This window comes from Neofelis nebulosa, chromosome 6, assembly GCF_028018385.1.
Source record: "Neofelis nebulosa isolate mNeoNeb1 chromosome 6, mNeoNeb1.pri, whole genome shotgun sequence".
NCBI classification, from domain to species: domain Eukaryota; kingdom Metazoa; phylum Chordata; class Mammalia; order Carnivora; family Felidae; genus Neofelis; species Neofelis nebulosa.
In genome coordinates, this window is record NC_080787.1 from 40,648,690 (window position 1) to 40,661,007 (window position 12,318).

At 40.5% G+C, this 12,318-nt stretch overlaps 1 protein-coding gene across 3 annotated transcripts in view; it reads left to right on the plus strand.

The window, feature by feature from the left end:
• The window catches only part of DNAH8 (dynein axonemal heavy chain 8), a 335,701-nt gene that overhangs the window by 50,235 nt on the left and 273,148 nt on the right, over nucleotides 1-12,318 (plus strand). For all 3 annotated transcript variants that reach the window (XM_058733804.1, XM_058733802.1, XM_058733803.1), the window contains exons 12-13: nucleotides 174-275; nucleotides 8,490-8,636. In XM_058733804.1, the coding sequence (XP_058589787.1) occupies nucleotides 174-275; nucleotides 8,490-8,636 (249 nt within the window). The remainder of the gene's footprint in view (nucleotides 1-173; nucleotides 276-8,489; nucleotides 8,637-12,318) is intronic.

Consider the following 12,318-nt stretch of genomic DNA (forward strand, 5'->3'; position numbering starts at 1 on the left):
GCCATCAAAATTTTGAATTTTCTTGGTTTGCACTAGAATGTGTATTTATTTTTTATATTGTGGTTTCATCTTGTAAATTTACTATTTATCATATTTTTTTGGTTATGGTTTAAAAATCTTAACTTTTATTTCTCTCTTTACCTGTAGTTATTTTGGACTTGTATTTATTTTAGGTAACAAATCAAATGGTGACAGCATGTAAAGCATATATTACTGATGGAGGAACTGTCCACGTATGGGATCAGGAAACTCCGCTTGTATTAAAGAAAATTCAGGTTTGTATAAATACTCTTATTTTCATAAAGTAAAGGTTTCATTGTCTGGCCTACTTTTGTTTACTTTGTTTGTTCACAGAACATGTTAACTTTGAAAAAACATTTACAGAGTAGCATGAGAACATAAAAGGAGCCTCATTAGAATTATCAGCTTTCCTTTATATTTAGTGCTCATTTAGGGTATAATTTGTTCCTCATCTTATCTATGGCTGACCACATCAGACTCTTCTTGCTGTATCATATACTCTGGTCCCTGCCTTTCACTCCAGCTCCTGTTAATTTCATTTTCTTGCCTTTTTGTTTTGACGACGACTGCCATATATTCTTAAATAATCAAGATGATAGATGGCTTCTGGTCTTGATCATCTTCTGGAAGAGGATATTTCAGACATTTCCCCATTTTGCATTCTGCATTGCAAACCTGATGCATTCATAGGTTTTAGATACATCTTTGACTAGATTAAGGAAGTTCTGTTCCTAGTTTTAGTACTAGGAGATATTTTTTAAAGTTATGAATGGGTTTTAAAAAAGAAATTTCTGCAGATATTTATTGTGATGCTTATTAGATTCTTTTCCTCAGTCTGTTAGTGTGATGGATGACATCTTTAGGTTTTCTAAAATGAGACTTTCCTGGTCATGGTATAATTAAAAAAAAAAAACTTTCAAATTTGGGTTGCTACAATTTTGTTTGCTACAGTTTTTGCAACTATATTCATGAGAGATAGACAGCCTGCAAATTTCCTTTCTCATACTGTCCTTGTCAGTATTTTTGGCACTAAAGTCTCAGAATGAGTGGAGATGGAGGAGGGGAAGATAGTATGCCTCCCTCTTCTATTCTCTGGACAAGTTTGTAAAGAATTAAAAGGATCTGTGTTTTAAAGTGTGCAGGAAATGAGCACAGCAGGAAGGCTTCATCCAGAAGTTGTTATTGGCTGTCTTCATGTGCTGTTCTGTGGACTTTATGGAACCAAGGCACAAGGTTGGGCCTGGGAGGCAGGGCTACAGGATGCTCAGTGCTCTCCAAATGGGAAGTAAACCGCTGCACTCACAGGGCTTTCCCTAAGCACTGCCGTCACCATTTTCTGACCTCTGGAACCAGTGATGACAGGGAACAGAAATTGAAGAACTACACTTATTGAGACAGGGAAACCCAAGGGACCCCATGAGAGAAAAAACTGGTTTTTTCCCCCCTTTACTTCTTTTCCAGCTTCTTTTCTTGCTAGGACCCGCACCGGCACCCCACTCCTCACATGCCTTGTAATGCAAATAGCATATGTCCTCCTCCTGAGGGACAGAGAGATAATGATATCTTTGGAGTCTTCCAGCACAATAGATGACATCTAAGGAATGACCCGGGCAGAGCCACCATGTGCCTATTCTAGACGACTGGCACTAGACATCTGGATGCCAAGACTCATTCAGGGAGTGAGTGATATGAAGGACACCTGGATCCTGCCCTTGTTCTGCTCAGTTCCTGGATGCCTAAGAGAACACATGCACCAGGTCACAAGTGCCAGCAAAAAACTGAGACCCCAAGCAAAGATGAGACTCAAGCTCCTTTCCTTTTCAAGTCTCCCAGATGGCTCTTCGTATCTGCTCTCTCTATGTCTTCAAAAAACTTTTCTCCCACTTCCTGCTGGTTCATGTTTGATTTCTATACTGCATGAAGCCAAGGACCCTCTTAACTAGTCCTGTAGGACCCTGTCTTTGAGTCCTTAGACCTGACCTGCCTCATTAGGGTGTTTTTTTTTTTTTTTAATTTTTAACGTTTATTTATTTTTGAGACAGAGAGAGACAGAGCATGAATGGGGGAGGGTCAGAGAGAGAGGGAGACACAGAATCCGAAACAGGCTCCAGGCTCTGAGCGGTCAGCACAGAGCCCGACGCGGGGCTCGAACCCACGGACCGCGAGATCGTGACCTGAGCCGAAGTCGGACGCTTAACCGACTGAGCCACCCAGGCGCCCCTAGGGTGGTTTCTTACGCTGAAAATACTTGATCCCAAACACGGGAAGAACCAGGATCATTATGTGGTTCTTGGATTTGGCCACGTAAGACAGAGTTACACAGAGATAGACCAAAGCTGCTCATAAAAAATGGTGTTAAAATATCACTGAAAGCAGCTGAAGAAACAGTAAAAGAAGGAAATCATGGCTACTTCATAACTACTTGCATTATGAAAGCTTATGAAATGTCTGATCCAGTGAAAATAAGAGAATCTAACACAGCTTACTTTTCATAATTCAGTTACTTCTAAAAGTGCATTGAGGAGGGCACTTGTGGGGATGAGCACTGGGTGTTTTATGTAAGTGATGAATCATGGGAATCTACCCCTAAAACTAAGAGCACACTGTATGCACAGTGTGTTAGCCAACTTGAAAACAACTTATATTAAAAAAATAAATAAAAGTGAAGCAAAGGACAAGTTCTTCAGAGTGTTTTCCCCAAGGCTTGACAGGAATTCTAGATAAAGAATAAAAAAGCTCATAAACTTGGTGATATGAATTCACCATTTGAAGATGGAGAGACATTTTATTCCTCTGGTATAAGTTTTACTCCTGGAGAGGATTTTTGTATTTAAATAAAGAAGCAGGATGTCACAATGAGAGGAGATGGATTGAGAAGCATGACAGAGCAACAGGACATCAAGAAAAAAAAAGAACTGAATTGAATGAGAACATTACTTGATAATGTATATATAGCTGTGATGCAAGGGTAAAACAATTTTTTTAAAAGAAAAAAAGCCAAGAAAGGAGCAGAGAAGAAAGCACAAGCAGAAGGAAAACAGAAGGAGTCCAAAACTGAGGAAAAACAAAGATGGGCTGAAGCAGAAGCTGCTTGGAGAGCTCAGGAGAAAGGAGAGGAGGTTATTGGCAAAGAAGGGAAGGATACCCAGGGGAAAAAAAGCCATTAAAAGGGAAAGGCAAAAACTTCATAATTCATGGAAGACCTGGAATCACATTTCTAATAATGAGATGGAGCAGGTTAGAGGGAAGGAAGAAGTGGAAAAACTTTGAGATAGGTTCCAACTAGCAAGCTTATGTATTTATTTATTTATTTATTTATTTTTATTTTTTTTTATTTTTGGGACAGAGAGAGACAGAGCATGAACGGGGGAGGGGCAGAGAGAGAGGGAGACACAGAATCGGAAACAGGCTCCAGGCTCTGAGCCATCAGCCCAGAGCCCGACGCGGGGCTCGAACTCACAGACCGCAAGATCGTGACCTGGCTGAAGTCAGACGCTTAACCGACTGCGCCACCCAGGCACCCCCAAGCTTATGTATTTAAATGAAATGCATCAGCATCTACAAAAGAAACAGGAATGGCTTCTCTGATAAAACAGATGGTAGAAGCAAAAGAGCAAATTACAAAAGAGAAGGAGGAAGCTAAGGCCTTGTATGCGGCAAGCATCTAGGAATGCAGACAAATCAACTGTCGAAGGTGGAAATGGCAGTAAAAACCGGTCAGAAGAGAAGTGACCTGCAATTACTAATTAAAGCTGTGAACTTCTTCCTTGCTGGAACAAATTCAAGATGGGAAATTGTGTGTGTGTGCGTGTTGGGGGGGGGTGGAGTTCCCCAAACCAACAAGCAATTCTTGGACACCAGCTGGGTGTCCTACAGTTTAACTCCATTTTGACGTATCTACCCAGACCATAGCATCACATCCCACAGGTTAAAGCCCACAAGAGTGGGGCTTCAGATGCCAGTAGCAAGTCCAGGTTGTCAACTGGCTGTAGATTGGAGGTTCCAATGACACTCCCCACCTTGAGTTTCAGTAATTTGCTAGAGTGGTTCACAGAACTCAGAGAAAACATTTTACTTGCTAGATTACTGGTTTATTATAGAAGGATATAACTCAGGAACAGGCAGATGGAAGAGGTACACAGGGCAAGGTATGGGGAAAGGGCTTAGAGCTTCCATTCCCTCTTGGAGTCTGCCACTCTCCTCAGATCTCCATGTGTTCACCAACTGGAACCCCCTCCTTTTGGTTTTTTTATGGAGGTTTCATTGCATTATATAGGCATGACTGATCCACTCCTTGGCCATTGGTAGTTGATTCAACTTGCAGCCCTCCCCCCTCCCCGGAATTGGGGGTAAGACATTCCTGGTTCATTCCCCTGGCAACCAGCCCCCACCCTTAGTGCTTCCAGAAGTCACTTCATGATGTAAACCCAGTTGTGGTGGAAAGGGGCTTGTTATGAATAACAAAACACCCATTTCACCTTTATGGCTCGAAAGCAATTTCAAGAACCGAGGACAAGAGACCAAATCTTATAACAAAAATACTCCCACTGTTCTTGTAATTTGTGAAATTGCAAGGTTTTTGGGAGATGTGAGCCAGGAACCATGGATGAAGACCAAATTTATATGAGAAATGTATTTTGGTCACCTGAATGACCAAATCTGTGTATTTCTTATAAATCACAGTAGCATAGGAAGCTGTTGCCAATTAAATGAACACACACTCTTTTTATGGAGTTGGTAAAAAAAAGAGTCTCCAAAATCATGACCTGCATCAAAAAGACAGCACACCACAGGGAGTCATGCCTCAAGCTGACAGTATACCACCTTTGGAACAATTTGAAAGTCCATGCACAGATTTCACCTTTTGGACAACAGAAGAACAGAAGCTTTTGCAACAAGCTTTGAAAACATATCTAATAGCCCTGAAAAATAGGGAAAAAATAGCAGAAGCAGTGCCTCGCAAGACAGAAGAAAAACAACCTGAAATAATATAAGGGACTTGTTGAGACAGTAAAAGCAGAGGAAGACGCTCAAGGGCAAGTACTGAGTACAAGTACAGCTGTGACATGACCTGATGATAATCTTTGTTGTGTGTGCATTTAGAAAATCAAACAGAAAATATTGTACAAAAAAAGATCTGATAGAACTCATCTAATAAGTCACCTGGGCTGGACATTTTCTTTATGGGAAGATTTAAAAATTATTTTCTTTTTTTACAACTCAAGTTTTAAAATTGTGGTAAAATACACAGAACATAAAATTGACCATTTTAACCATTTTGAGGTATATGGTTCAATGGCATTAAGTACATCCCCAATATTGTGCATCCATCAGGACCATCCATTTCCGGAACTTTTGCATCATCCCAAACTGAAACTCTGTATCCACTGAACAATAACTCCCCCATCTGTCCCCTCCACAAGCCCTGGTAACCTGTATTCTATTTTCTGTCTCTATGAATTTGCCTATGCTAGGTATCTCATTTAAGTGGAACTATACACTATTTGTCCTTTTGTGCCTGGCTTATTTCATTTAGCGTGACATTTTCAAGTTCTGTCATTTGTGGCGTGTGTCAGAATATCAGTCCTTTTTATGGCTAATGTAAGTTAATGTTCCATTGTATGGATATACCCCGTTTTTTAAAATCCATTCATGTGTTGATAGACATCTGTATTGCTACCAACCATTTTTCCATTGTGAGTAATTCTGCTGCAAACATTGGTGTGCAATTATCTGTTTGAGTCTTTGCTTCCAATTCTTTTGGGTAATACTTAGAACTGGAATTGCTAGGCCATATGGTAATTTTATGTTTAACTTTTTGAGGAACCATCAAGCTGTTTTCCACAGTGGTTACACTATCTGACATTGCCTTCAGCAATGCGGGAGGGTTCCCCTTTCTCCACATCCTTGCCAATGCTTGTTATTGTCTATTTTGTTGACAATAGCTATCCTAATGGGTATGAAGTAGTATCTCATTGTGGTTTTGATTTGCATTTCTTTAATGGCTAGTTATAGTTGAGCATCTTTTTATGTGCTTATTGGCCATTTATATATCTTCTTTGGAGAAGTGTCTATTTAAATCCTTTTACCTCCTTTGTCCAACATGAAGAGACTGATTGGTGAAGGGGAAGTAATATAAAGTAATTGCTGTTAGATGGTATATTCCATGAGGGTTAGAGGTCTTATCAGTATTCCCAGCATCTCAAGGAGTTCCTAACACATGGTAGGCACTGATAAACTTATTGGGTGAATGAAAAATAATCAGTGACCTTGAAAGGAGCAGTTATGTTGTTTTGGAGATTGAGATAGAAGAGGCAAGATGTGTCATAGTTAGAAGTATAATATCACTTACTCATAAATCTGAATGTTTATAGCAGTCACCCAGGAAGTTTTTAAAAATATAGATTCCTGAGTCTCACTCACAGAAATTCTGATTTAGTGACTGTGGTAGACAGAATAATGGCCCCCCAAAGATGTCTATGTCCTAATCCCCAGAACATGTGAATCTATTATATGGCAAGGTGTGGGGGGACTAAGGTTACAGATGGAATTAGGGTTGCTAATCAGCTGACTTTTGGACAGGGAGATTATCCTGGATTATCCAAGTGGGCCCAATATAATGGCAAGAGGCCTTGTTTGCAAGGAGGGAGATGGAAGAGCCAGAACCAGAGAGATGGCATTGTGATAAAAATTGGACTGGCTGTGGGTGCCTTTGGAAAAGTTTTTTTTTTTTTTTTTTGTAATTTAACTTTATTTTTTATTTTTTAAAATTTACATCCAAATTAGTTAGCATATAGCGAAGCAATGATTTCAGGAGTAGATTCCTTAATGCCCCTTACCCATTTAGCCCATCCCCCCTCCCACAACTGCTCCAACAACCCTCAGTTTTCCATATTTATGAGTCTCTTCTGTTTTGTCCCCCTCCCTGTTTTTATATTATTCTTGTTTCTCTTCCCTTATGTTCATCTGTTTTTCTCTTAAAGTCTTCATATGAGTGAAGTCATATGATTTTTGTCTTTCTCTGACTAATTTCACTTAGCATCATACTCTCCAGTTCCATCCACATAGTTGCAAATGGCAAGATTTCATTCTTTTTGATTGCCGAGTAAGACTCCATTGTATATATATATATATTTACCACATTTTCTTTATCCATTCATCCATCGATGGACATTTGGGCTCTTTCCATACTTGGCCTATTGTTGATAGTACTGCTATAAACATGGGGGTGCATGTGTCCCTTTAAAACAACACACCTGAATTCCTTGGATAAATGCCTAGTAGTGCAATTGCTGGGTCATAGGGTAGTTCTATTTTTAGTTTTTTGGGAAAGTTTGACATTATTATTATTTTTTAATGTTTATTTTTGAGAGAGAGAGAGAGAGAGAGAGAGAACAAGCGGGGAGGGGCAGAGAGAGAGGGAGACGCCGAATCCAAAGCAGGCTGCAGGCTCTGAGCTGTCAGCACAGAGCCCGACACAGGGCTCAAACCCACAGACCATGAGATCATGACCTGAGCTGAGTGGGCGCTTAACTGAGCCACCCAGGCACCCCAACATTATATTTTTTTAATTGGTTTGTTTTTTTTGGGAATGTTAGTGTGATGTGACAAAGAATTCCTACTGGACCCTAAGGACCACATCCTCTTTTACATTTAAAAAGGTTCACCAGCCTGGTTGAACTGGCCAGTGTGGTAGTTAAGGTCAAATACCACTAGGATTTCAGCAATGCACTCATCAAAGTTTTTAGGATCTCCTTGTAGAGAAATGGTGGCTGGATGATAAGTTAGTTTTGCAGAGTTTTAATGTTTTACATACCTGTATGTAAAGAATGTTGATGAACAATAGATACTAACTGATAGATAGGTAGATGAGTGATAAATAGAATTGAGAGATAATTTCTGCCCTCCCAGGAGTTCTAACTAGCCATGGGAATGTACAAACAGTGTATGGCACACTCTGATGACAGGAAATAAGGGAAACAGTGCGAATGAAGAAAGTGAAAGTATGTTGTAAATTAAAAGAAACTATTTTCACAATCCCAGGCTTTTCAGTAGGTAGGCGGAGAACTTGAATTTTATTTTATTTTATTTTATTTATTTATTTATTTATTTTTAATTTTTTTTTCAATGTTTTTTATTTATTTTTGGGACAGAGAGAGACAGAGCATGAACGGGGGAGGGGCAGAGAGAGAGGGAGACACAGAATCGGAAACAGGCTCCAGGCTCCGAGCCATCAGCCCGGAGCCCGACGCGGGGCTCGAACTCACAGACCGCGAGATCGTGACCTGGCTGAAGTCGGACGCTTAACCGACTGCGCCACCCAGGCGCCCCAGAGAACTTGAATTTTAATGGTAACAGCAACAGCTCCTGTTGAGGAGCTGATGCCATCAGCACCATGTGAGGACAGATTCTTGAATTTCTGACTCCTGAACAAACTCTCATCATACCTTCTTTTAATTTTCTCATAGGATTGCATTTTCCTATTCAAGGAATATCAGACATCTTTTCATAAGACAAGGAAACAGATTTTAGAGTCCTCAGGAGAAAAATCTTTTGAGGTTTCAGAAATGTATATATTTGGAAAATTTGAAGCTTTCTGCAAAAGACTGGAGAAGGTAACCATTATGCAGTCACTTCGCGCCCCCCCCCGCCCCCCCCCCCCTCCCCCCGCCCCAACCCTTTCTGGTTATTTCATACTTTATGGAGCACTACTGGGAATTACTGACCTGGATCTCTTGTCTCACTATTGATATGAATCATCTCCTATTACTTACAGATTACTTACAGATCACATTTTGATATAACTTATTTTTCATTCCTGATGACGGCAAAGCTATTGCACACTTTCACCTCTCTCAAGACCTCAATTCTACCTCTATTTATAGACCTTGACCTTAGAAAACTCTGTGTCTAATGATTGTATTAGGCTGAGGAAAAGTGTGTGGTGAAATACCTGCAATACCTGGCAGAACCCAGTAGTTGTATAATATCTGGATGTATAGGCACATCCTTCTAGACCAGTTAAAAATGGGGTATAGTTAAACACTATGTGGGTGATGCCTTTGCTGGGCAGACACGAGTCAAACACTTCTGCACCTTTGATTTATGTATTAGCACTAGCTGGGGAGGAGTGGTATTTTTTCAGGGGGTATAGGGAAGCCAATACCAGAGGCTTCTCAGACTCAGCTTTTGAAACGTTTATAAAGATCTCATGTAGATATCCTTTCCCCTCCCCCACCAGTTTGCCAATTCCCTATGTCCTGGTAATGCTTAGGATTCTGTTCATCATTTTTTGGAAATCAGTGAGGGCATTACACAGCTTGAAGGGCATCTCCTGGACATGTCTGGATGCCTAGTTTTCATTTGTAACCTCCTGATCCAGCCCGGATAAGAAAGTATGGATGATGTAGAGAACCAAGTTATCGAGTAGAGTCTTTAATACATATTTGTGTGGGGCTGGTTTTTTTAGCAGCTTTATTGAGATATAATTCACATACAGTAGAATTCACCCATTCAAAGTGTACAAGTCAGTATTTTCTAATATATTCACAGGGTTGTGCAACCATTACCAAATATAATTTTAAAATATTTTTGTTTCCTCTGAAAGAAACCCTGCCCATTACCTGACACACCCTATTTTCCTCTCTACCTACCCCTAAGCAACCATTAATCTACTTTCTGTTTCTATAGATTTGCCTATTCTGGAAATTTCATATAAATGAAATCATATAATATGTGGTCTTTTGTGAGTGGCTTCTTTCACTTACAATAATGTTTTCAAGGTTCATCCATGTTGTAGCATTATATTTTATTGCTGAATAATATAGCATTGTATGGTTGCTACATTTTATTTACTCATTAGTTGATGGACATTTGGGTTGTTTTCACTTTTTGGCTATTACAAATAATCCTGCTGTGAACACTTGTGTACATGTTTTTGTGTGGATATATGTTGTTGTTTCTCTTGAGTGTATACATAGAATTGGAATTTCTGGGCCACACGGTAACTTTTTGAGAAACTGCCAAGGTATTTTTCAAAACAGCTATATCACTTCACATTTTCATCAGCAATGTATGAGGGTTTTGATTTCTCTACATCCTTGTCAACATTATTATTGTCTACCTTTTTGAATTTAGACAAACTAGGGGCTGTGAAGTAATATCTGTTTCATTGTGGTTTTCACTTGCATTTTGCTGAAGACTAATGATGTTAGAACATCTTTTAATTCGCTTATTTATAATTTTTCTTGGGAGAAATTTATATTCAAATCCTTTGCACATTTTTAATTTGGTTTTTTGTATTTTGATTGCTGAGTTGTAAGAGTTCTTTATGTATTCTGGGTATAGGTCCCTTATCAGTTATTATTTGCAAATATTTTCTCCCAATTTGTGAGTTATCGTTTCACTTTCTTGATGGTGTCCTTTGAAGCACAATAGTTGTTCATTTTGATAAAGTCAAATTTATGAAATGTATTTGTTGTTGTTGTTGTTTGTGATTTTGGAACCATAGGTAGGAAACTATTATATGAAGATGTTTTGTGAACAATAGAGATTTCTTTATCCTTAGTTTTTCTAGGAGCTAGGACCCCTGTCAACTTGGGTATAATTCTATACTTGGTAGAGTTTCAGGGCTAGACCTTAATGATTAGCCTATTAGCAGTAAAGATCTTTGGTGGCAGATCTAATGCTGGGCTTAATGGGCATCCATTCATGAAGTAGCAGCCCAAATATTCCTGATGCTGAAGGGAGTGGGCGGTAATGGCCAGCTGCACTAGCTCCTTACCCTACTCTACCTCTAGAGATGCTGTGCCTCTAATCTTAAGGACACAATTTCATGCCACAAGGGCTCAGCACCAGAGCTAATGCCACCCGCCCCTCCACCCCCCCTGCCCAGAGACCTCACCTAAAGTGCATCCCGATTGCTAGGTTATCCCAATACCCCTGTACTAAGAATGCCTTAGATGATTGGCATTGCTCCCATGTGTAACTGGTGGATATTGGTATCCAGATTTGCAAAGCTGGGGCTATAAAACTTACCCTGAAGTGTGGCAGGGTTTTGCATGTTTTTCCAGAGGTGATTGGTTACTGAGCTGCCTGGATGGGCTTCCCCTGATGAGTGGGGCACAGTAGCAACCACTGTTGGGCTACCTCTCTGAACTCTAAAATAGTAGAAGAGGGGAGTCAGAAAGGCAAGCTAACTCAGAGCCTATTAAGGAAAGCTGAGATTCAGATGTCAGGATGAACAAGTACCAAAGTCACAGGACAGACAGGACTGAGGTTGGGGTTGGAGAACTGAGACCTCAGACTTGGGCAGAAATGTTTAAGGAACAAATGAGGAAAGTTCTAGTGTGTCACTAGGTTGCACCTTCTTTTGGTAGATGGAGAGTTGATGGGGCATTAGTGTTAGTCTGTCCTAAGGAGCCAGAACTAAGGAAGTACAGTATCCTTTGCTTCCTTTTCCTCTTCCTGCCATGTAAATTTTGGTGAATGTTGATGTTTCCCAGAGCCCTGTCTTTAGTTTTGTTTGCTTCTCACCCTGAACATTTGTGGGAAAGAAGAGATGGGATGGGAAGCTGGTAGTTCTGGGGGTAGATTTAAGGAACTGGAGCTAGTAGGTAGGGTAGGGGGACATTGAGATGAGGCAGTCATAGCAAGTTGAGAACTGGGAAAGATGCCAAGGTTGGTGAGCAGAGAAGGGATCACAAGTTGGATGTCAATACTGAGGGGTCAAAAGCTGATAAAGAGTGAGTTGGTGAAAAAGCCAAGAGGAGGACAAACAAGCCGGGGTATGGTCATGGCTGATCACCATGACTGGCTTTCATATTGCTGCTATGTGGTGTTGGGGGTAGGAGGCACACTGGCTAAGTTGGAAAGGCCAAGCATGGGATTGACTGCTGTCTCTGCTTTTGGCCCCTCATCCACCCATGGACAAAATGGAGGATGTGTTAGTGACAAGAATTCCATCCTAGTCTCTGGCCCTTGGGACCAGCTGGCACAGTAAGGGATAGCAGGCAGTCTCAGCAGCCTAGAAGAACACAGCAAGTGGGTCGTTTGAGTTCCTTGGTCTGTTTTTTAAAGTTTGTTTTGTTTTTTAAGGTAAGTGGACTGTATGTGTTGGAGAGCCAGGTATTTCTCACCTTTACATAGAGCATATACAGTGTGTTGCAAATTACAGGGGGTTCGTATTTCCTCCAGGTTTCGGCTGGCTTCTAGGATGACAGTGGTGTTTGGAAGTGCACAGAAATAGTGGTGTAAGAGGTACAGTTGCTCTGAAAATGGTCATCTGGGTTGCCAGGT